Source organism: Argiope bruennichi, chromosome 1, assembly GCF_947563725.1.
Source record: "Argiope bruennichi chromosome 1, qqArgBrue1.1, whole genome shotgun sequence".
In the NCBI taxonomy this organism is placed as follows: Eukaryota; Metazoa; Arthropoda; class Arachnida; order Araneae; family Araneidae; genus Argiope; species Argiope bruennichi.
The window spans coordinates 7,241,444-7,268,989 of NC_079151.1; the positions used below are offsets into that span (position 1 = coordinate 7,241,444).

A 27,546-nucleotide genomic window follows, 5' to 3' on the forward strand; every position below is an offset into this window, starting at 1 on the left:
AACCTGCAAATTAATTTTTCAGATAATGAATTCGACTTAATATTCAGAACTGTGTCAGCACTACTGCGAATAAAATTGACTGTTAAGGCATTAAGTCAGAGAGATTCTAATTTATTAACAGCTAATGCAACAATAAATTTCGTGTTGCAGTTACTGAAAGAATAGCACACATCACAATCTGAAAAATTAGATATTAGATTGAAAATCGCACAGAAGAAAGGCTACCGAAATAGAAAATGTCTTACGGTATTTACATAATTATAATGACTTTAAAAATGAAAATGAAGAAGGAGAAAAGAGACTAACCAATTCAAATCTAATCAAGTTTATAGGAAATTTTCTTAAACTTTTTTAGCCACAAACCTATCCACATTCAGAAGAATACGGTACAGTTATCGAAGATTATGACGACACTAATGTCTATAGTTAAATAAATAAAATAGAATTAGCAATAAATAAAAAAATTTCAACAACCAAAATACAATGCAGAAATATATCCGAAACCATCCGACGAGGAATCGATTTAGTAGAAGATGTGGGATTTAGAGGTAAATACTTGGAAAAAGTATATCGCGCAATGCTAACAGTACCATCCACTAGCATAGATGCCGAAAGAGCGTATTCGACAGCTGGTCATTTTTGCCCAAAATTACGTTCCAGGTTTCATGATAATACGATGGATGCATTATGTTTTTTAAGATCATATTTCAAAAATTTGTAATACTACCACAGACTGAATAGTGATATTTACACTTTTTTGTGATTTAAATAAATAAAATGTTCTTTTACTTTTTTGTGATTCCTTATATACTGTTATAATTTATAAGCTACAAATTATTTTTTATGATATTTACTCTTTCTAATAAAACTGGCAAATAAAACAAAGAAACATCTGTGTTTTCTTTCTTTTTCTAAAATTTCTACTATCGGTATTAAAATCAGTATCCTGGTGTTAAGATTTAAATAATACCGAATACCGGTATTGAACTTTTGGTCCGGTATTGCAATCCCTAATTGTGGCATCAAATACTGTTATTTTTCGTAAATTTAATTCGATGAAAAAAATATTTATTTTTTTATTATTATATTTATTATATATTAATACATTTTCTTTAAAAATAAAGCATGTATTTTGAAAAATTCGTTTTCTAGAGTAATGCTAATATTATGGGAGAAAAAAAGTCAAGATTTCTGTCTTCGTTGTTCTGAGGCAAATTTACAATGAAATTACATTCCAGCCGCAAAAAAGTAGGAAAAAATATCCTATACCCGTTTCATGACATAAAAAGCCTCTTTCATCACATAAGAGCCTCTTTTCCTTTCTTTGCTTCTGTCTTGCATACTTGACACTTCCATTATTGAAATGTATGCCCGATTCTTCTCACTCGGTTCAGTCCACACCAATTCTAAGTAATCTATTAGGCATTTAAAAACGACATTTTTTTCCTGATTGGCAAGAATATTTGTGAATATAATTCTGATTATCCGAGCTTATTTACAGTATGTCCGATTTCACTTTGAGTCTGGTTTATTAAATACCACTTGCATGATTCGCTTGCGCCATGGATATATATTTGACTTTATTCTATTTACTCTTCCGATTTACGGCGCATTTTTTTTTTTTTTTTTTTTGTAAATCGATTCCTTTTTAATACAGGAATGTGTAAATCCTATTACGCAAACTCTCATAGTATTTATGATTAATTTTAATCATTATAAATGTTGAAAATGCATGTAATTTTTTCCTCATTATAAAAAAACACTAATATTTCGTTTGATACTTTTTCTGTGTAAAACTTTAATTGAAGCTATTTTCTTAATACATAATGAATAATATAATACCAGCTGCAGTGTCGCAACTTTTATATGACCCAGCAGAAGTTGTCTCCGCAAAAATTCTATCGCATACTCCCTAATAAAGACAAATGTGTGCTTTAAATGCTTATTTCCCAAACGATCGAAGCCAAAATTTGACTCTGAGTTACAACTAAAGTTACAAAATCATATACCAAATTCAATAAATTTAAATCATTACGCTTTTGAGAAATTTCATTTACATGCTTTTGAAAGTACAGATAGACAAAAAGACATTCAACCCTCTAGACGGAGTTGGTCCAAAATTGGATTGGAGTCTATAGTATAAATGTTAAATTTATGTACTGAATTTCAGCCATCTAGATCCTTACATCTTGTAGTTATTTTGTTAGCTTATATTGGAACAGCCGGACTTCATCTGAATGGAGTTCGCTAAAAATTTGATAGAGATCTTGAAATTTGGTGGAAAGACCATACATCCATTTTCATCCGTCAAGCTCAAAGTGTTTTTGAGTTGTTTATGTCACAGGCAAATGGAGGTATAACATCAAAAATAATTTTTTTTTTAGTTCAGGGTGATTTAAAACGTGCAGACTCGTGAAAATCACAATTTCGAATTTTTTGACAATTGCAATACTTTCTCTAATATACGAGAAAATGAAAAGTAACATAAAACTAACAAAGTAACATAAAACAGAGCTCGCGTTTGGTTGAAAACCAAATTCGATGGACTTCAGTACCTTTCAGAGAGTGTTTAAGATGAAGGTAATATCAGAATGTGACAAACAGAGTTAAGCATTTCAAAATTTAAATTTCAAGTATGCAAAATTCAAACATTGCTTGCTTGAATCTCAAAGCATTCAATATATAAACATCATAATTCTCTAGGCAAAATAATTAGGAATGATTTTCTACTATAGATATCACCCATTCAGTTGCATACTCATTTCTCTTTGTTGGAAAATAATTATGATTTTGCATTTTTGATCTCAATACATTCTATATATACAGAGATAAAAAAGGCTTTAACGAAAGTATGATCTTATGTAATATTCCAACAGAACCAGAAAATTTTAGAACTCATTCATTGTTACAGAATAGTTAAAAATAGATTTTGTGGACTAGCATATTATTTTCTATATTTATTAGATGTCATCGCTATGATTGGATTGGTTTTCAAAAAAGAATTGGATAAGATTTAAAAATTCAATCGATTTAAAGAAATCTTCCCTATCATTCCCTCAGAAACTGTTGCAATATATGCTAGATTAGCGCAGATTGTTGTAATGGATTAGCTAAACCCATGGAAGATTTTATTGAATGTGAATCTTACTTAGTATTGTATCGTCCTTTTTATAATTTTTGCGGCACTTCTATTGATATGCAGTTGGGTTATCGAAGTAGTGAAGCGCATACAAATGCTCTTTATTAGCTGTAGTTTCTTCAATGGATAAGTTTATCGCTTCATAATCAGCGCTGCAGCTGATGTATCACCTACTTTCTTTTTCATGTCACGCGTGTTATTATTTATTTTTATCTCTGTGTGTATTGTTTCTGAGAATCTGGCAATAGTTGCGCATATATTCTTTTAAATTCCAAATAGCATTTCCTTATTTTGTTCCACGTCGGTCGACTCTCAAATCTTGCTAATTTGTGTGGTGAATGAAATTATATGGAATCCGAAACTCTTCGTTTTTTATCCCCACTTACTATCGAGCCAGCAAATACCCCTTTAATTCATTCCTTGCCATCAACATATTTTGAAAAATATACACTTTCGAAAACTTTGATGTTTCTAAGCCTAAATGAAGAAACTTTCTGCTAAGCCTAATTGGGAGTTGGGAGTTCCTCTCTCCAAAAAAAAAAAGGGGATTTCATTAAAATACACTTGCCTGTCGCATTTATCGTCTGGATGTTAAACGATGATTACTTTTGTCATATAGCAGCATTCTCTCTGAACTCTAAATTTTAACTTATATGAACTTTTTTATTCCTATTTGAAAATCTTCATAGAACTCACTCCATAAGTGCCATCGCTTCTAAGCCTAATGAATGTCACGGTCATTAAAAATAATAAGAATAGCAAGGTGGATCGAAGTGGATCTGATTTTCCTTCCTTCGTGAGAAGAATCAAAATAATGAAGCCTTCTAAAAAGAAAATTTCTAAAGTTTATATTATTTACGATACTTTAATTAACTAACATCATTATACTATACAAAAAGTCACCCTATGCTGCCAACTTCTACTTTCAAATAATTGCCAAGCCTTATAATTTGATATATAACACAGTATTGAAAAGTTAAATTTTGGTCTCATCTCAAATAATAATGGTCGTCTCAGAGTTCGCATTTGGCGACTTTTGGCCAATTCGAGATAAATTTGGTGACAATTGTAAATTTTGCCAGTTAGATATTTAAGTGAAGATATCATTATTAAAGATGTTTCAAAATTAATAGTATCTTAATTATCTTTTACAATGTTCATTGATATCAATTTTTTGGTTTTAAATTCGCCAAACATCTTTTTTCTGAGTTATGCAACCACAGCTGATGAATAGTGAGTTGCTTCTCAAGAAAGTATTGAAATTGTTCTTGTTGCTTTCTAACTCCCCCCTTAAAGAGTAACATTGTGGAATGTCAAACGGCTGTCACCATTGCAAAAATTCTGGCTGGAGTTCCTGAAATCATAACAACTTATCAAGGCAGTAACTTCAAAAGTGGTCTTTTTTTTTCCTCATCAAGTTTTTAGAAACTGTTGAAATTCGCACTGCTGCGTACAATCCCGCGATTCGTACTGTAGAACGCTTTCACATCAACTTAAAGATTCCTTAAAATGCCGAATAGGTCCAATAAGGCGCTGGACACTATAATTGCCAACGATATTATTAGATATCTGCATAAATTCAAGGTCGATATTGGTACTTTGTCAGCTGAGCTGGTTTATGAATCTGACTTGCGCTTACCTGGCCATTCTGCAGATAACTAATGATCCAATTGAGCTATCAGACTTTTTAGATCTTCTTTCGCAGCATTTACGAAACTTACGACCTGTATCAAACCACTCTTAAGCCAAGAACTTCGTTTACAGAGTCTTAGTATTTATCAACGAAGATTCTGTGAGTCGCCCAGCCCAACAACCCTATTAAGGACCCTTCAAAGTGATTCAGAGGAAAATATATATAGGATCCATATAAACACACGTAGATTTTCATCAACAAGCTTAAATATGCTTTTGGTTTGACGTAACCTACCTCATCTGTTCTTGAGTGTATAAACTCTGTTTCTATTTCAACTTGTAAAAACACTGCCTCTGTTCCAGTGAGCAGGTGCGTGTCCTCTTGCATTCCAAGAATCGTCCCTCAGATTTAGGAGAGAGTAATATGGCTATGTGCTAGAACTGATTGTATCAAGCTATTCTCTTTTTCATGTCATACGTATTATTTAATTTTAGTTCTGTATTGACTGTTTTGATGAATCTGGCAATAGTTTTGCATATATATTATTTTAAATTCCAAAGTAAACAGTTTCTTTGCTTTGATTTTTTTTGCCCAGTGAAATTATCTGGAATCAGAAACTTTTCATTTTTTCTTTTTATCGCCACAATTGGTAAGTAGGCTTATACGTATTTTATAAAAAACTTTTTGTCCCCTTTTTTTGGTATGTATTAATTTTCACTTATTCACCAGAGAAGAGTCAAAGTACTGCCTAAAATTGAGCATCCTGGTTTTGATGAATGTTCGTAGCGGTCCTTAAAAATCCAACTCGTCATAGAGTTAGAGTGTAACAGATTCACCCGAATGTCGATTTTAATATTTTACAACACTTTTTTTTGTTTTTGTTTATCTTGCATAGAGAAAGTAAAAGGACATCTTAGGTAAGTGAAAGCACATATTTGAAAAACTTACAGTTTACAGTCATTTTGATGTTAATGGCTGGTACAAGAAAGTTATTGATAAATTTCATGACTATTAATGCATATGTGTAAGTTTTCTTTTTAATTGTGCTTAAATTAAGTTTATTTTTCTGCCGTTATACAACAGCGGAAAAGAAGTAAAGCTGAAGAAATGAATTTTATTAAACAAATCAAATTTGAAAAGATTGAAGATTTGCCAAATGATATGCGTATTTCGATTTTCTGACCCTTTGATTGATAGAGAACTGAAATAGATGTGTATTTTTCATATGTATGCTTTCTTTTTGTTTTCTTTTCATATTATTAAAATAAAATAAAACACTGAAGAAAAATATAGTGATCTATAAATTAAATAAGGATGACAATTTTATCACCACAAAGAGTGTTTTCGATGCCTCAAGGTTTAAATGGGACACACATCAAAGGAAATTGAAATAGCGGTATGTAAATTTAAAGAAACTCTTCATAAAAGTAAACAAAATGATTCTGCTGTTATTGGCTTTGTTTCGCTTTCTTTCTTTGGGATGGATGCACTTATCATCATTCTTCTTCATTCAAAGGCTTCTGGAAACGAATTAGCAACAATCAAAAGTATCATCTCGTGATTGTTTTGTGGGATGATACACACAGTAAAGAGCGATTTATGTTTAGTTTCGACTTCTAATACTCCTGGATGTACTTTATAGCATTTTAAATCGATCGATTGGGACCAGAATTTGATACAGATCAATGTTTATGGATCATCGTATTCACATAAACATGAAGAAAGAAGAATAAAAGAGAATCAATTAATTTGATACGTTTCGCAAATAACAAGTATGCATTTTAGATATTTGGTCTTTGATCGGGGGAGGGGGGGGGCAAATATTCCTACATCATTTGAATAAATCACAGTCCAAATTTTATTTATATGATCAGTTACATTTCTCAATTATCATTTTCACATCCACAGGAACAGGTGAAGCGACAGCCACTTGGTACAAATCTGCATCATGAATATAGAACAATGCTTTCCAATCTATCTTTCTTTCGTTTTGGGTTTCAGTCCTTTTGCACTCATGCGAGAGGATGTGATCAGAGGATTTGCCAATAGATTCCTTTCAAAATTTGATTTAGCCTGAAGTTTTGATGTACATCTCACGCACTAAATTCCATCCACTTAGCTTATTCCGATTTTAAGTTAGCATGTTCAAAACAGACAGACCCGATTTTAAAAGTGGCCTTGTCCAGTTCTGTTTTAAATCACGAAAATTTAAATTCCTGCAATTTCAATTTTTCACTGTTATACTTCTTTCTCGTATAATTCTTTGAAAAAATGTAGAAACTCTAAAAAAAACTTTAAAAAAAAAAAACAGTATGAGAATTATTTTAAGCTAAATAATCCTTACTTTTACTTTATATGATAAAGTGCAAACGTAGTAATAGCATTATATGACAAAAAGCTTTGCATCCTACCTGCTATTTTCATAGAAGATTTGCGCACCATCCTACGGAAAAATGTATCATGCCACATTATATATATATATATATATATATATATATATATATATATATATATATATATATATATATATATATATATATATATATATATATATATATATACACAAAAGTATTAGAATCAAGTTAATAGGAAAATCAAAAAATCAAATAAAAATTAAACCAAAAAAATTATAAAAAATATAAAAAAAGAATCCGGCCTGAAGACTTTTTCAAGGGTCACCCTCAGGCAGAGATTCAAAGAAAGGGATTTTTTTTTTTTTTTGTGAGAAAATACAGACATTTGTCTAATAATGATTCCTCGTGACCCGAAAATCCCCTGAAATTATGCTCAAGAGATATACCATTTTAGCAGAAAGGAAATACAAAACAACAAATTAGAAGAAAATAACCACTACAAAGTAAAAATACAATAACTAAAATAACAATAAAAACAAAAAATAGCACTAAAATTAAAAACGAAAAGGCCAGAACATACCATCAACAGTCAAGGAAATTATAAGCTATCGATTGTAATTCCCGCTTTTTAAAAAACTAACGGTAAATTATGTAAACAGATGTAGGCTCCCAGCGCCATCTATTGAGTGATCCAATATGCAAGGAAAGTTCTATTTTTATTTAAGCCAAAGGATTAATCCCAAACCATACCTTGTTTAATTAAAAAATTGACATTACAGTAATTTCTAGGAAGTTCATTTTTAATTAAATTTTTAAGGAGGTTGTTTGATGCTTCAATATAGGAATTTTTATTATTGCAAACCCTTTTGATCCTGCTAACTTGTGAAAAAATTAGATTTTTGAAAATTTTAGAGTTTAGATTGGAATGGTAGTTACATAATTTTGTTATTTTAAAGTTGAAATCATCCATTTTATCGTATATACCAACTATTGTTTTATCATTAGCAATTTCGATTTTTAAATCCAGAAAGGTAGCCTCAAGTTGATTTTTATTTGTTTCTTTTAGAATTAAATCTTTTGGATAGCAATTAGTAATAATATTTGTATTGTCGAAGTTAATCAAAAGTAGGTCATCAATATATCTCCACCCGTTTATTAAATTATATTTAATTATTTTTTTCTCATAGTAATGCAGGAAAATATTAGCTAAAGCACTTGAGAAAGCTGTCCCCATTGGAATGCCCTTGACTTGTTTATAAAAATTAATACCATTAAACACGTAATTTTCAGTAATATTAAAATTACATAACTCAAGCCAGTTATTTTTAGGAATGATATTTTCATTTAAATATTCGTCATATATAAAATTTTCATATATGACGAATTATAAAGACCTTTATTAATTTTTCATGAGATAGATTAGTGTATAAATTTTCGAAATCAAAAGTATTAAGTTTATTAATGTTGTTATCTTTAAGAAAATCCAATACTTCTTTGTTACTAGAAATAATAAAGTTGTCTTCATTTTTTATTTTGTCCAGGATAATTTTTAAGTATTTAAAGAAATGTTTACCCGTATAGTAATTATAACTGCCAGTGCTACAGGTTACAAATCTGAATTTTAATAGATTTTTATGAAATTTAACTGTTGGGAATAAATAAAGATAATTAAGAAAGCATGTCTTAGTTTTGGTTTTTTTTTTTTTTTTTTTTGCGAAAGCTAGCATTCTTTTATCTAATTCCTTTTTCCCGGTGTTCTTTAACATATAAGTTGCATTAGAGTTATATTCATTAATTAAAAGTTCTTTATAATAATATTTACAAATTAAACAGAAATCATTTGCTGATTTATCTATTACTGTAATAACAAATTTTCTTTTTAAATTTTTTATTTCGTTTTTTAATGTTTTACTAAAATAAATCCCACGTTCTTTAGATCTGTCAAAATCAGTATTCATTTTTATTTTAATTTCCTTTAAAATTCTCACTTTCCATTCCAGGAAACCTTCCGCAGGCCAATGGTATTTTCTAGATAATTTAGCAATAAAAACATCCAAATCATTACCAATAGAAATCAAAATTTTGTTATGTTTTATTTTTTCTCTTAATTTAAATTTTGTTCCTCTTCCCATCAAATCTCTTAAAGAGTTGGATTCAATAATTTTTAAATTACCTGTAATAATATGACCTTTATCAATATCTATTAAATCTTTATATTTTTCTTTGTTACAGTAACAATCTGTTTTATTTATTTTATCTAAATTTTTGCTATAGTAATTATTATTACAAATTTTTTTCTTTAAAGTTGAAGTGTAACTAAACGCTATTGATACAGTTGTTTTATCTGCAAGAGGAAAAAATATATTATTATTATGTATAATTTTGGGTAATTTTAGATATTCGAAGTAAATATCTAAGAATTTAATCATACAGTATTCTTTGTAAACATTATTTTTATTATTAAAAAGTAAATCGTATTTTCCAATGTTACGTTTACATTTAATAAGATCTAGAATAATACATTTAGTGTACGAATTTTTAAACTCTAATTCTCCTAGTTTATTATTTAAAAACCATTTAATTTTATTATTTCTAAGACCAAAAATGTATTTCCTAATTTCGTGAATGTTTTCACTATTGTGTTCCAGATTACAGTAATTTTGAAATTCCTCAAATATAATTTGAAAATTGCCTCCTTTCCCTTTACCTCTTTTAAATGTTTTAGAAAAGTTATCTTTATTTAGAAAATTTTTAAATATGTTAAATTTGTTATAAATGCAATTATTGTTTAAATCTGCATAACCTTCCCCATTTAATTTACTATTGAGACCATAAGGAAATAAAGTTTTCAGGTTGCAAATATAAATGTTTTCCAGATCTAATCTTTTGTTTAATTCGTTAATATTGTCTTCTAGAATGTAGGTATTAATATTGTTAAAGTTAGGGTTTTGAAAATGCTCCAGTTCGAAGTCAGTGGTCCTATTTTTTATGAAGTTTTTTATATCGGATCTGTGATTGTTAATTCTTAAATTAAGCTCGGTGCTAGTTTGTTTTTATTGTTATTTTTGTTATTGTATTTTTACTTTGTAGTGGTTATTTTCTTCTAATTTGTTGTTTTGTATTTCCTTTCTGTTAAAATGGTATATCTCTTGAGCATAATTTCAGGGGATTTTCGGGTCACGAGGAATCATTATTAGACAAATGTCTATATTTCCTCACAGAAAAAAAAATCCCTTTCTTTGAATCCCTGCCTGAGGGTGACCTGACCCTTGAAAAAGTCTTCAGGCCGGATTCTTTTTTTATATTTTTTATAATTTTTTTTGGTTTAATTTTTATTTGATTTTTTGATTTTTCCTATTAATTTGATTCTAATACTCTTGTATCAATTCATCTGTGTTTGAGAAGTAGCTGCAATTGCGCTCTCTAAATACTATGAAGTTCTTTTTTGGTTTTAGTTTAAATAGGTAATAAATTTTAGTTGCGATTTCGAAACTGTTTTGTTTCGTTTTCATTTTAGTTTCGTTTTCAAACTATTTCTTACTTTAGATTGGTTACTTATATATATATATATATATATATATATATATATATATATATATATGCGTGTTTCCAACGTGTTGTTAACGTGCATTATATTTAATTTATTCATTCAGACATATCTTTCCATCCTTACTTCCTTATTGTGGAATATTAATGCTCTACTGTCGAGACAATACAAATCGACGGGCCCATTGAAGTCGAAGGGGGCGTTTGTTCCTTTCCTCAACTGAAAAGCATCGTTCCAAAAATGGGTCACTAATTAGGAGCATTGGAAGAAAGTTATTTTTTGTTTGTATGTGTGTGAATGTGTATGAGAAACGAAAAAAGAAAAAAAAAAAAAAAAGGCTGTACCATAATTACAATTGATCTGTTGTTTTGGCAAAACACAGTTTTACTCAAAAAAAAATTATTTGAAGGAATTTAACTATTTTATATATGTTCTAACATTTGAATATGTATTTGTACCTTTTAAAAAAAACGAAAGTATTGTGATTATGCCGAAACCATATCAAGAGATTTACATAATTTACGACATTCTGCGTCTGGAAAAAAAAAATTGTGTTTGTGTGTGTCGGAATTGTGTATACTGTGTGTATTATCTGAAACCCATTGGTTTCATATAATAAATATTTATTTCGTTTCAGATTCCGGTGCTTTAGATGTGACTTTTGTTTGTTTTAAAAAAATAATAGTACGATTTGATTCCCTGTGTCATTCAATTCTCCTCTTCAAGGTTTTTTTCTTACTTTATTGCCTCAAACACTGTTTCAATGAATAATTCATTTGCTTGTTTGTTTGTTTTGCAATATAATCTAAAATTTAGAGTGAGTTTTCTTCTTCAATTTTAAAATCGTGCCTTTTTTCAAGAGTCATTATTCTTTTTGATTTGTAAAGAAAATAAACTAATTTCAGAAGAATCCATGATTTAGAAGAAAGTATCAATAATTGTTCAAAGTTCAAAACAATACAGGTCTTAACAAGTTTAAGAAAAAATGTGTTCAGTAAAGCTATTTAGAATTATCGCAGTCAACGCAGCATTTCGTGGTATAATTTGTTTCCCAGATCTACGGATTTTTTTATTCCAGTCGCGAGCTTTCATGTTCGTGAAGCTTGCAGAAATCTGAACCAGCAACAAAGTGCCTTTTTTCGATCTTTAAAACTGAGAAGAATGTAATGTAGGGATAGGCGGGGTTTAATTGATTATTTGTAGTAAAAGTGCGTCCGTAAAATCATGAATTGAGACTTGGAAAATATTCCAAATAAGATATGAAGCTTGCAATGGTCCGGCAAAATAGAAAATTTATAATGAATCCTTTACACTTTTTTCATTAAAAATGTAAAGTTTAAAATTAGCGTGTTGTTCAATATTGTAATTTAATTCAAGTATGTTTATATTTTGTTATTATTCAGTGTTATTTTAATTATTATTTCTGCTCAGTATCATTAAATATTAAAACCTTTCATGCAGTCTTTATCTCAGTATAATAGCACGAAAGAGTCATTGATTTAGTCAATCCATTTTTTTTTCTCTCGTAAGATTTTTCTTATATACAAATTCGAATATCGTATCACATATGTCTCTAAATCGGTATTTCTCATTATTTAAAATTAAAAATGGGAACTTGAGGGATAATTGAACTGAAAAGGAAAAAAATATGTAAATATAAAGTGCAAGAAAAAGTTTCATCCGTTCGGCATTTTTTAAAACGAAATATTAGATAATATAATTGGTTTATTTGTATTTAAAAGAATGAATCTGCCGTATCGATTGTTGGGGACATGTAACAGAGTTGCCAAACTTAAGGCGTATAGAAAAATGAATACTTGGCGCGTCTTGATTTCGTACAGTTTTTTTTTCTATATTGTTAAGTTGACTGGTTTTAGAATTTAGAAATGTTATGAATAGTACATTAAAATTTATTTTCTGAATAACTAATGGGGATCTTCCCTCCTCTACATTCTCATATATCTGTCAGCAGACTTGCAGAGTGCCGTAAGTAACGACAACATTCTCATATAAAAAAGAATATCGTGCGTTTTGAACTTACAGATTTGTATTTTGAAAATGCTTCTTCAAATTCGAGCCAAGGTTTCTCACAAAATATAGACAAGTTTCATCGTCAAGCTTGGGTTGATTTTCTTTATAGTATTCAAATGCTTAAGAATAGAGATAAAGTCTACTCATAATGGATTTTGTTCAAAATTTGTTAGTAATAAAGAGCTTTTATGATAAAAACACTTGTAAAATTTTATTCATCTACTTGTTTTCGAGTCATCCATTTCACATTCAAACAGACAATTACAAACATGCTTTTTCCCGATTTTGGCAACGTTGTGCAAGGTAAAATGGATAAGCTAAGATTAAAAAGAAAAAAAAATTGCTCAGTTTCTGCAGCAGGAAGATTTGGCTCTCTGGCGATTTCTTGATGTTTGGAGTGGCTGCGTTAATATCGGCGCAAGAAAAGTGACCCTTGAGTGTTCTCTTCTGACGGAAAAGAGCTGTGTCAAGAATGCAGCCATAAACTGATAAGTACAAATTCATATTTCGTCATTTGAAACTCTAGTGCAAGGAATTATTTAGACAATCAGAATCTTTCAAATCCATATAGGTCGAACTTTTATTTTGTAAATAGCATTTAAACGAGAGTGCAAGCGATTTTATGATGATACTTCCTGGCGTCTTTATGTTTGTTGTATGCATTTCCAGTAATTGTATTTCCAAGATGATAATGTGTATTTATTGCTAAAAATAAACGAATTGCTCGTAATTTCAAGAGTATATCATTTAATGGCATGTAGTTGTTGAAGATATATGTTAATGAATGGCCGGGGCCAATATTAATGTATAGATACGATAATTTTTTGTGTCTGGTAATTTTCCTAGTAATTTATCATTGATTAATAAATTTTAGTTGTGCTTCAAATTTATGCGTATCTATATCCATTGATGCTCTGTTATTGACCCAACTGAACAGTTTGTGAGCTTTGGAGGGAGTTATCCTTTTGTGTGAATTAAATTGCTGCTTTGCTAAGTCTAAATTCAGGGCCCGATGTGGCTTTAAAATGCAAAAATTTAAAATCTCAAGATTAGAATGTTTCACTTTTATGAAACATTTCTGTTTCTAAATTTAATGAATGAGACAGTAAATGTCTTTAAAAAATAAATTCATTAAGAAAGGATTTCTAAAATACTCTCTTTATGAAATGAATATACTGCATTTTAAAAATGCTTTTAATTAGTTGCTGCTTCTTGTACTTGAGATCTGTTGATCCTTAAACTGTCTATCAGATCGGGTTACTGTTCGAAAATTAAACTGCATCTAAGTAAGGATTAACTATTAATTTTTAGAAATATTAAAATATTGAATAATCGTCGAGATCGCATTAGTTTATTTTTTCTAGTGGATGAAAAATAAATTACAAAATGTCATCTTTACAAAAATGAAACAAATTAATTTAAAGCGTTTAAAAATCACCAAGATGTTCACTTTGCGCAAACCACTCGCAAGAATGCAACATAAGTCCTCACATTTTGCTTAAGCATAAAAACAAAAATATGAGAATCATCATTTTGTTCGGAAGAAACATCTGTAAGTAACGGAGAGCGGAATTTCTTTTTCCACGTGAAGATGCGTCGCGTGTGCTGCCTCTTCTAGTGAGAATGTCCATCTATTTCTCAAATGCTATAGTAGAGCCTTAACAGACTGTATGGTCCATTTTACATGCCATGCGCGTTTCCAACATAATTAACTTAATGCACTGGGCATATTTAAATTATTGTCTCAGGTTCATCGTTCTGACACATCTTTTCGTCCTAATGGGCGGGTTTTAATGCTCCAGCCTCGAGACAACTCACCTCGACTCATAAACCGTCCATAAAGGGAAAGGAAAGAATGTATCTGTTCCATTCCTGGAAAGCAATTCATGCTTTGAAAAAATGACGACTCATTAGAAATCGTAAAAGAAATGCTTGCGTTTCTGCACGATAAGCCTAATTATAATTAGTTTATAGTCTTGGTCCAAAAGAAGAGGCTTATTTGAATGAAAGCGATTTTATGTATATTTTTACTGTCCCGAATAGGAAGTATTCGTAGACAAAATACAGTTATCATTAAAAAAATACTACTTCGAGATCGTTGTCAGAAAAAAAATCTTTTTTGCAATTATACCCATCTGTGAACACAATAACAGAACAACTCATTAAGCCTAACGAATGAAATTTTGTACCACGTCTTAACACAAGAATAATTGAATGGCCCATCTGCATACATATAAGCATTTAAGAAAGACAGAAATGCAATTAACTACACAAATCAAATTCCCTAAGCAGAAATACCAAGTTTTAGATTTATATTAAATTTTTCAACGAAATCTATCAAGTGGAAGTTTATTCGTCTGCCCGTTTTTATCCATGTCAATAAGGGTATTCGAAAAAGTCGTAAACTAAGTAGATGTAATTTATCAAGTTTTTAGGCTGTTTTTTTCATCCTAGCTATATTGATTTTTGTCGCATTTGTGAAAAATATGGCATCCAAAAAACACCTATTTTAAGCATTAAAAAGCTAGCCGTGTTTATACATATGTGAGAAATTCGGCAAAGATATCCGCTGCTTAATTATTGTGTTCAGGAATACTAAAACAAATATAACCCTCCAAGAGGTTTTTTCCTGATACTCAAAAAATTATTTTTAATCACATTCTTGGTTGTTGTTTTTTTTAACTGCAAAGGATTTTGTATGAGAATATTGTCTGTGACTATAAAAATATTCAGTGTTGGAAATCATTATCAATTCTCTTTCAAAATGTCATTTCAATCAAAACCTACTTTCAGTCCTTTAGCACGAGTATCAATCAGTAAGCTAGAGAGCAAACTTTTTTTTATGTTGGTTTGAAAAAAATAGGAGCAAAAAACCAAGGTGCTATAGATTCCATAATTTGTATATAAGAAAATAAAATCACAAAGGACTAGATTTCTAAAGGGTTACGCTTCAAGAAAACAGCGTAAAACCACTGTTTAATTATTATTGTGAATTTCTGTTGGATTGCAAAACCGTCCCCTGAAAGCAATGGTGTAAAAGTGACCTTTTATTAGTTATCGACATCCACCCCCCACCCCTCGCCTTGGGGCTCACACTCACGAAGCTGAGACGTTTCACGCCCTCCACCCCTTCTCAATTAAAGCCGAGGGATGTGTTTGAACGACGTGTCAAAGACGATAATTTAAATATGTACAGTACATTAGCTTAACTATCGTGGGAGCATTAGTGTAACTAAAAATGTACCGGCGGCTCGTCTTTTAATGTTCTTCTACAGCATTTAGAGTTAAATTAAGGATTGTTGGAATTTAAGGAGGCAATAAACAGTAACAGCTCTAACTCAGAAGCGGAAAGCAATCACAATTACCCACGGAAACTCTCCTTCCTAGATCCTTAATGTTTTTTTCCCCGCCGAGGAAATATTTTGTCATAAGAATTTATTATTTTCGTTTTTTATAGACCTTTCATCTGCTCGACGTGTTTCCTTTCTGGGGAGGAATTTCGTAATCAATTTTACATGCATTTCTTGGAATCGGAATTTTTCAGAAATCTCAAATTTTGGGCATTTATGTGTTTTCTATAATTTTACCTTATTTCTATATCTATACATCAATCTATTGAATGTAATTAAATTCTTACTTCTTTAAAATAGTGTATTTTCTTGATGAATCTGAGAAAAATTATGAAACATTTCATTGTATTTGTAATAATGAATTATATAATGAGCTATATTAAGAAAAAGCTTTGAGAGCATGATTTATTAACACATTGAAAAATTAGAAAATAATGTTGTTGTTTTTTTCATTAAAAATGTAGATGTGAAATCAAAATCTTTGTACGCTTGAGGTACTGGAAACAAGAGAAATCCGGCAACATGGCCATAGAAAACGGCCAGCTCCTGGATAGCCAACTCTCTAACTTGCATTGAGAGGTAAAATTGCATAACTGTTTGGACGGAATGTAAGCTAACAATCAACATTTTGACAAAATGTAGTAGTGAGTTAGGTACATGTTAGGTATACCTGAACTAATTAGAATTTAAGATTCATGCATTGTTTGGCCTGCGCGCCTTGATGTGAAGAAAAATAAAGTAGTAAAGAAAGTGTACTTGGGATCGTATGCTTTATCTGATGCTGTAGGTTGTGGACAATATCTGATTTATACCTACTGGTAAGTTACATCGATAGGAGATTTTACCTTGGAGGTACTCTATACAAATAGTATATAAGTATTTTTTTCATGGAGATAATCTATTATTTTTAAGCATAAATTTTTTTAAAGAAATCTAAAACCTGAAAATTTATCAGCAATATTTATGGATATTTTGAAATTCATTTACTTCTCCGTCTGTTCAATATAAGCATACATTAATTTTAGTAATATATGCGTGCGCGCTCGCGAGAACAGAATTTTATTTAGTGTTTCCTTTCTTTTTATATTTACTTTTTTAGAAAAAGTTTTCATATCGGATCTGCTTGATAACTCCACAGTTGCATGAACAATTATGATTCTAATTCCAGGCGGGAGGAGTGTAGGCGGTGTTCTTTTTTTGCATTGAAAGATTTCAAGAACCTCAAAGAGGAAATGATGACACAAGACACAGTTCTGAAAACAAACAGTTTAATATAAAGCATAGCCCTACATATTCTTATTCAACAACAGTTTCTGACTAGCTTTCAAACATTTTTTTTTATATTTGTGTTTGCACACAGCTGAAGTAAATTAATATCCAGAATTTTAAAAAAAATCACTTCATTCAACATTTTTATCTGCAAATATACATTTATCTGGCAGTATTCTATATGACAGTTTTCGATGAATATAGAACTATTTCATGATAGTTTAAATTTACAGATGATTTGTGTCACAGTCATGAATTTAGCTACACATGATATTTTTCCGATACTGATGTGGAAATGATCCGAACGTGGTGTCTAAAAATTGACATTTTAACCCCTTAACTTTCCAGGTTAGATATGACACTATTAAAATATGAAATCCGTTATTTAAAAGATCATTATCTATTATTTCATGAAATGATATTCATTGAAATAATTGAATGATGCACTTTTATATATGGATATATATGTCCTTTACTTGTCTTCTAACCAAGTCTGTTTCTAACCATGCAATTACTCCTTCATGTGTTGGATTCACCTAATTGAAATGGTTGAACGGGGGTGGGGAATACCTGGATCATATTCGTGCCACTGTAACTATAAGAACGATGGTGTCATTCGGGGGCGTGCTTTTATACATTTTTTGTTTGTTTGTTTGCCCCATTCGAGTGAAATTACTTTTCTTCGTCTTCAGGATCTGATTGCAAATCAGGTTGCAAGATTTCGATGGCAGTTAAGGGGTTAAAGAAGAAGTTTTAAAAGATAATTTAGTTCAACAATTAAGTTATGATCAATAGTTCAGTCTAATTTCTAAAAATTGCTTAATAAATCAAGTGTTAGTATTTTAAAATAAAGATTTAATTGAACTTGGGACGATTAGCCGTGATATTCAAAACTTTCAATGCTCAGTATTTGAGAAAGAATGCATTTTGAGCAAGAATTTCAAGCGATTTTTTGAAGGCGATTCGATACATGGAACAAACTGTAAAAGACAGTTTTAAAATGAATATTTTTCCTCTTTAAAGCTGTTCTTTTAAGAAGTTTTAAAGGTTTTAAAAAAATTATTTTCCAGTAGAAATGAAATTTCATCATCTAGTATTTTGAGATTTTTCTAACTGCCTGTTTGAGAGTTTTCAGCAAGCTTGCCTGTTTTGATATCTATTATCCTTTTAAAGTTTTTCCCAGAAGTTCTGAGTCACCTACCCCCTTGGGAAAATCGTTATGATTTTCTTTTATTATTAAATGATCTTCCTAATTATTGATGTTTCAATTATTTGAGAATAATTTTAACAACTGCCATTTTTTATGTTTGTGTCGTAAAAGTACTTTTAGCCATGAATTATTTCAATTCATACACTTTGTGTCTTGAATAATTTTTTTTAAAGTTACATATTTTAGAGTTACAAAATAATGAAAAAATAACTTCGATCTTTCATTTATTTTTCTTATTTTTAAGAAGCAGTTACACGTTTGAGCTTATTTTCACATAAATACAGAAACAAACATTTTATTATCTTATCATGAAAACAAACACAAGGTATTTGAAAATCCATCGACTGATATGTTTTCTCAATTTGGACATTGTATGCATTATACAATATGCACCTGAACGTTTTTGATATATTTATTATCAAAACAGCAATCACTGAAATATTTTAGCATCTATATTTGAACTGGCATCTTTTTTAAAAGGCCTATTCGTATTCCTTCACCTGGTCAAGCCAACGAGTAGTTGTGAGGATTCCGTTGTGCACAGTGGATCTTCCGCTCATTTGTCTCATATTTAAGGTTCATTCGAATTCAGAAGTTTGTCGTTTACATTTTTCTAACCAAACTGAAAAATCCTTTTAAACTCATTTTAAAAAGAAATTAGCAAGATATTGCTATTTAATCAGTTTTTTTTTTTTTTCTGAATTTTAGAAAACCGAAATTGCCGTCGCATCACAGTCAGGAATACTTAATGGAACGTCATCAAATGACTCTACGTAGCAAATGTTACAAGACTTGTATGGATATCATACCAATTAATGATTGGAAAATCCATTGCGCCTAAAGGAATGTACATAATATATTTTAGTTATCACCTTTTAAATATTATTTTTAATGCAGACAATAATATACTCAGGAACACTAGTGACACAAATAGTTTTTCTGTTTATCAGTAGTTTTAAAAGGACAGTTTTAAGTAAAATTTAAAACACATTTCGAATTTCAAAAAAATACTTAGATTTAATAATTACTCTTTATTAAGGCAATAGTTTATTTTAAAGAGAATTCTAACACTAACTTATCCGTTTTCAATCAAATGTTGCATTAGGAAAGACTTTAATCATCAACAAAAAACTCAGATTTCATTCAATGTTGTTTTCCGTCTTGTAAATTTATTCTTTCGTTAAAAAATAGTAAATTTAAGGGTAAAATGATGTTTCAAATGAACATTAGTCAAATTTTACATTCTCAAATAAATTGACTTCGAGATTTCCACGAATATTCCCGAGTGCGAAAAGCATCATTTTTGAATTAGGATTGTCTGTTTATTTGAGAATTCCAGAAGCAAGATTAGTGAAGTTGGGTATAAAGCTGTATCAGCAGAATTGTTACCTTTAGATCGTCAAATTGTGACTGTTGGCGACATTCGGGATTAAAGGGCCCAAACACGCAACAGAATGAACAAAGGAAACGCTGTCCTGACGTAATGATCGCTATTTTTAAAGCGATCGTCCCAGAAACAAAAGCCTATTCGATTGCTTTCAGTGACGCTCCATTCCACACTGTCACATTATGCAAATCTTGATCAAACAAGAAATGTGTGAAAACTTTTTTAAATGCGTATTGAACCTTTTGACACTTTATTTCCTAGAATATCGATACTACATAGTTGCGATTTCTGCCATTCAAATAGGAAAATGTAGAATAGTTTACTTAAATGATAAAATCTCAAAGTCATCTCCCGAAGACGAACACACCTTATATAAAAAGCAATATTTCGCTTTATCTGTTTCACTAATTATTAACTATTAATTAACAAAATCTGCACTAATTGCTTTCAAACCTGCATTCAACGAAGCATTGCACCATTACATTAAGTTCATCACAGGCTAAATATAGCAGCAGGAAAATGTTAATATATTGCTAAGTCAACTGCATGAACTATTTATTTTATGATAGAACTCAGCTCGAGTATTAAATATATAAAAACATGCTTGTTTTATACAGAGTGTTTCAAAACTCTTGGTACAGATTTTAAAGGGCAACAGCACACACATCGTTAAACACTATATAATTTATTATGGAAACTCAATTGGTAATGAAGCCAGAATGGAATTCTGATGGCCAGCGTAGTCACCTAGGTGTCACATTTAGCTCATAATCACTTCTCTCAATCTTTGTGCGTGTAGAGGGGGAAAGGGGCATGATTTTACTATTTATTTTCCGATTTTTAAAAAATTCTTGTACTTATTCAATCCGTAGTTGTGGTTGTTTTTCCTACACCGCTCCATGTTGTTTACAAGACATACCAGAGCAACTGATACAGGAAAAATGAGATGGTTCTTTTTTAGAGAAGGTTTGGGATCCGATTTATTTGTACTTATTTGTACTTATTTAATGTTTCTAATTTTATGGCGGACTGAAAATATAAGCTATAAGCAAATGATCGATTTTTAGCATTTTGTATTATATTGTTTAAGAATGTATAACACATTTAAAATTTTAAAACTTTACATTTAGTTATACACTTTAAGGAATTTGTTAAAGAAAGCTAGTGTAGAAAACCTTAAGGAAATTCGAAGTGAAGTTAAATTATCCATTTTACTACTGAAAATCTCATGCAAGTCTGAAATACAATCTATATGCATGAGAAAATATTAATCTATTAAAGGCACTATTTTTTTTTCCGCGAAAAGAATCAATAAAATAAGAAGTAAATGTTTGACTCAAAATGATTCATCATGAGTCATTGGCTCATCAGTCAAAAAAAAAAAAAAAAAAGGTTGAATGTGCTGAAAGATTGCCAGGATTTCGATCCTGTCACCATTATGTCTGGTTAATCGAGTGATCATGCTGATGTCCGCTGACCATCTACGTCTGGCTGCATTTAGTATCAGATCCTGCAAGGTGCCATTATTTTTTATTCGTTCCGTTTCTTTCATAATTTGACCTTGAGGCTTCAAATGCCCTCTTACATTTTGAAATGATGTGCAACGGTGAGCTCTATCACTTTTCAAAGTTTGTACCCAGAATTTTAAAACACCTTGCATTAGTTGTGAGGACGATTCTTTCGTCTATTTATACATCAGTTGCTTCAACCGAGGGCTACCTCTTTAAATATTTCAGTCTAAAATATTGGCTGGAATTAGAGTGGATTTTAGACTTGTATTAAGGACAATATTTGTTGTTCACTTCATTTTCTTTTTTATTTCTTTTTTTTTTTCTCTCTAGCAACTCAAAATTTGGTACGATGTTATTCATTGCAAAATGTACTACAATTTTGTACAATGTTAACAAAGAAAATGTACGATTTTGGAAAAACCAAAACTTTTTAACATGTGAAACATTATTCCAATATAGTAATATTAAATCATGAACGGGGCACAACACTTTTTACAGTGCCTTCTTTCAGAACTTTCTAAATTTAAAAATAAAGGCAATTCTGAATATTATTTTCATTTTAATAATTCATTCATTTCAAAATAGATTAAATGGATTAAACGAAAATTCCCCTTTATTTATCGTTATTTATTATTGAATTATTGTTTATATATTATTTTAACTATTGAAAGCTCTAAAGTAATCCGATATTAACATATATGATATTTGCTAATATTACTCAATACCAAAAGTATCTCTGGACATATTAATCAATAATGAACATTGCTTTCAATATCGCATTATAATAGTTAATTCTTCGATGATTTTAAAGTAGGAGGAAATTGCAGATGTCAATGAAAAAAATCTGTGAAAACTGTAATATGCATAGTACAATATCGTAAAAGATTGTATTAGAACAATATTACATAATGTCATAAATAAATTATAAAACAACAATATACTTAGATGTCATTGTACTGTATCGAACAACAGCGTACCATAACGAGAACATCGCATCTCGTTCAAAAAATAGAATGAATTGAACTGTACAACTTGTACCAAATTGTACCACTTCCGCACTATCCTGTAATATATTAAAATTTTGTAAAATATTATTAAGCATTTACTCATCGGGCAAGGAAGTTGAACATCCTGTATAATATCGTTTAGAATACAATTATTCTCCTCTAAATCTTCTGCTACTTAAGAGCTGATTTAGTACTGTTAAACCAATGCGTATAACGGCAAGAAATATACAAAACACGAATCATTTCGTTACCACTGACTTTTTTCACAGTCAGAACGTGCCTTTTTATATTTAAAAATGGTCTCTTTTTTCACTAAGTTTTTTTAGCCGGAAATTCAGAAGAAGCTCAGGAAATTTATTAACATTTTTAAATGAAATATAAATATAAAAGATATCAGCTGCAACATATGAAAACAACACTTAATATATAGTAAAATAAAATAAAATATTGCAATCATGTAATAAATATGAAACTGTATAAAGAAACAATTATAAAATGAACACTATTTGTACAATCGAAAATTTTCTTGGCATCTATATTGCTAATTACCAATCTTTCTCTTAGTTTCTGTACTGAGTATTATCAATAATTGTAATATAATTGCCCCTTATTGTCGATAATTCGAATAATATCTCGAGGGGTTGTCGAAAATTTTCTTAGAATTGATTATGGCATTTACTTTGAAAATGATTGTTCGATATGAGTGTCAAAAGTATCAAGATAATCATAAGACTCAATTCGTTGATTGGTTACATGTTTTTTTTTTTTTTTTTTTTTTTTTTTTAGATTTTACACCAGTAGAATAAAAATATTGTACAATTTCATACAATAATCGCATTATCGTCCGACACCAATAGTATTGTATAATATCGAATATTAGAATAATATTGTTCAACTTGTGCTATCATGAAAAATTATAATTAAATAGGGTCCTATTTCTTGCCATTATAAATACATATTGATGAATATTGAAATTTATGGAGAAAGAAAATTCTTTCTTTTAATTTAATTATGATTATTTATAAATCAGACAAATTTATAATAATTTGGGAATTAAATGATTTGATTCATTGACACATTTGTCTATATTTTTTTATTAAAATTTAAATTTCTGAAAAACTTTTTCTCTCTGATATTCCTGAAGAGCTGATAAAAATTCGTATAACTTATTGACTCTGGCGATGCATTTTCGTTTTTTCCCCTTCAGACAGCTATTGTTATGCTGTGGCCCTAAACTAAACTATAAACAGGCAATATTATTGAAGAAGAATTTGTTGGTTCAACAGTAAACACAGCAGTTTATTCTGAGTGTAGTTGTCAGTACAATAACTGATAACTGGCTTAACGGAAATAGATCAGATGTAGATATCGACCAATTAATTCGTTTAAATGTGAATATTGACCAAAGAGTTAGAAACCTAGGTTCAGTATGTTATTGGAATGTCCTTTGCCTGAATGACAGCACTCACATGATTTTAGAGCATCTAAGAAAATCCCGAGAGAGAGAACACAACTTTTGTTTCTCTGAACTTAATGACATAAGTAATTGCTGTTGAATGTGTCTTTCCAACGTTTTCTTAAATAACATCTAAATAGTTCAGATCTTGACATTGGACATGATTTTATAGATGTTCGAGATCAGAGTTCATGGTCGTAGAGCCACTGATGAACAGTCCACTCCAGAACAGTGGATGGTAGCATTACTCTTGACAGACTCGTCACAACAGGTGTGGGGGGGGGGTACATTACATTTCACGATTGATTTGATTAACAAAAACGGTTATCTAATTTTTGCATCTTTACTTCCTTAGAAACAGCTGGGGACTAGTGTCAAATCAGCAGTACATTCTTCACATCAAAATAACTTTTGTGAAACTAAACTAACCAAGTTTCCTTACATAACTTCGTCTGCTAACTCTATTTTCATAAACGTTTTGAGTTTCTAATTCAATGGATAGTATTTGTATATAATATTTTGCTCGGTGGTGGATTATTACAATGCAACTTTCGTACCTTATAACTAAACTATCAATCTTTTCCTCTCAGTCTCCGTTAGGAATTCATTTTTAAATTCATGATTGTGTAAAATAGCATTGTTCTAATAAAAAGTGCTGTAATAAGCGAAGTGCTGTAATAATTTTAAATTCACGAATTTATGGTATTTTTGGCTTAATTTAAGGAAAGGTTTAGGAAAATTATTAACAACAGTTCTAAGACTTTTAACTATTGAAATATAAATAAAATCGGCATAAAACTGTCAGTAAAGTTAGTACACGGGGTCGGATGGGGATCTCTAGGATCCCCATCCGACCCCGTGTAGTTTAACGTGCCACCTGTTGGAACACCAAGTGCGATCCCGCAGAACAACTCCATGAACCATATCTATTTGACAAACCATATTCATCCACCAGTGGCATAACGAAAGAAACAGGGCATCGTAAAGGCCATTACACCTCACGTGATGGGAAATCCAAAAGCAATCTATGTGCCAGTGGCACATTCCGGTGGATGAACGTCTAAACATAAACTCTATACGTATATTTCCTTAGATGCGGCATTATGAATGTCATTGTTGATGTCCGACAACCGACGATATTTCACATCATCCTAAGGGCGAGAGGAGTACCAACCGGATGAGCTATTGATGATGCATGCCAGCGTCAATGTAGTTGTTGATTCAATAGAACTTGGCAGATTCGAAGCAAAAGAGTTCACAATTAAAATTCGATTTATCCGAATTGGGAAGTTTAAAACCAAATGCAGCAAGGAAAAACAACAATTTTTAAATCGAAAATGGAAGTGAAAGCTAGCATTGATATACTTTTGCAAATATAAGAGTTTTAATAAATGATATAGTTAGTAAAATATAGTAATGATATAGTAAATAGTAATAATTAAAGATAGTAATGATATAGTTAGTATATTAGTTAAGATTATAATTCTTAGTATGTTTAATAAATAATGAATTTTTATCAATAAAATGTATTTAAAACTTTGGATACAATAAAAAGAATAGTGCAATTTATGTTTTAAGGATCATCATTGCTTTTCAGCCCCGCTGAAATGTCTTCGAGTCATTTAGAGGCACTGAAAAATTAAGTAATTACGATCGTGGCAGGCAGAAGGTGCAATCGTATTGAACCAACGAATCTGAGATATAAAAATAACTTTTAGCTCTGATTTATATAAATTCGATTTACAGACGACATTTTAACATTATGTTTACAGGATATTCAAGAGATTTTAGGAGAGGGGGAAAGGAAAATAAAAAGCTATACGAATTAGTCAAGTTCCATCGATACCGTTAACATCTTAAAATTTTATCAATTGGTGAAATTTTGGTTATCACTCAGTTATGATAACAATATAGCGTGCTAATTTCAATTACGGTAATTATGAAATTTTATTTTCAATGACAGTAATAACTTACGATGTCAATTTCGGTTATGTGAGCGACTCGAGATTTTCAGAATCCTGAATTGTGATGTCAGCAGAAGTGCTGAGTAAAACCCGTTTAGTGAACGGAACGTTCTTTAAAATGCTATTGTCTATAATGATATATAGTCTCCGAAGCTCATGATACCTTTGTCCGAAGGTACCATTGGATTAACATCAGCTCACAACTTTGATTAAAATTGTTGTTCTATCATTAAAAACCTCTCGTTTGTTAGACGATTTCAGAATATATATGCATAAAATGTGACCAAACAGAGTAGCAGCGATTACGATAGAGTTGCTGAAACGCGAGTCATCGCACAGCCATGCGATGGAAGCATTCGATAGAAGCGTTTAGAACAGAAACGTGTAAACTGAGCACAAATATTATATGTATAGACATTATACAAAGCTCACATCCACGCATACTTACCGTAACCGTAGCGGTATACGTTAAAACGAATGTCTCTAGTTACAAATAGTAGTTAATTAATAGTAAAATCTGGGGTTAACAAGGATCTGATGCATTATCTACAAGCATAACCTCGTGCACGTATGTACAAAGTCATCCCACAGCTTTACCTTTCCTTCGCTTAATTCTGCAAGTTCCTTCTAAACAGCTTAAGTTAGTGATGATTTTTTTACACTTTCTTTTGAGGAATCAAATTCTTCACGGAACTCACATTAGTGTCTGCAACATAATCTGTTTGAACGAAATTAATTTTTATTTGAAGACTCAATAAAGGAGATATAACTATCTGACAATATGAGGTCCAATGCTTGTACTGATATTTCAAAAGTTTGGTAATTGGACTGAAAAATTATCACTAAACCTATGCAAAATCGTTTACCTTTCATCTTCATAACAATGACATGGTTATTTTTCTACAAGGAAAACCAGTTACAAATCATTCCACTTATATATATATATATATATGTATGTATGTATATATTCTAATTTTTCTCTTTTAACTATGCGTAAAAAAAAATCTTTTGAACGCAAGATTGAGTAGTTATGATAGTTAACTTGCAGCGCTTTTTTAACCTGTTAACCGAGTCATTAACTTATATTCAACTCGTTTCGCTTTGAAATATTTCATCCTACCCGGTTCTCGAAGAACAGTAAACATTCGTTTAACCTCTCTGTACGAGCATACCATCCTGTTTAGATAATTACATAGGCTCATATATTTTATATAACAATAGTGTCCGTGGATACCCGTCTATCTGCGTGGACTGAGGCCATTGTCTGCAGAGTCCATGTAAAAAATCGGAGAACATGGATTCTCCTGTGCAGTTTCTCATTTAACAAAAGCTTGTAGTGTCTCACAAAACCCCTGTTCTTTGTTCGATATTCTTTCCTTTTTTGTGAGTCTGGTGGTGCGGGGTCGATCCAAGGTGCTTCAGGTGGCCTTTCCTTTGTGCATTTCAATGATCTTATCTTGATCGACGTACTGGAATATGTGAGGAGCGTCTAGTAATATTCCTATGGTTCCAGCTGTGGTGACGGCGAAGAAGATATACAACTGGAGACGGTCTATCACCATGGCAACATACTTCCAGTCCTCACGTATCTAGAACAAACAAATCCATAAAATGCTTATTGTATTTATTTTTTAACTGAATTTCATATTTAGTATAAGCTTAAAACATAACTGTAACGTAGGACTATT

At 30.6% G+C, this 27,546-nt stretch overlaps 1 protein-coding gene across 1 annotated transcript in view; it reads right to left on the reverse strand.

Annotated features, from left to right (window-relative positions):
• Positions 1-23,490: 23,490 nt before the first annotated feature.
• Positions 23,491-27,546, reverse strand: part of LOC129975993 (acetylcholine receptor subunit beta-like 1) — a 191,277-nt gene continuing 187,221 nt past the window's right edge. The window contains exon 6 of the mRNA XM_056089319.1: positions 23,491-27,447. Within this exon, the coding sequence (XP_055945294.1) occupies positions 27,277-27,447 (171 nt within the window). The 3' untranslated portion in view covers positions 23,491-27,276. The remainder of the gene's footprint in view (positions 27,448-27,546) is intronic.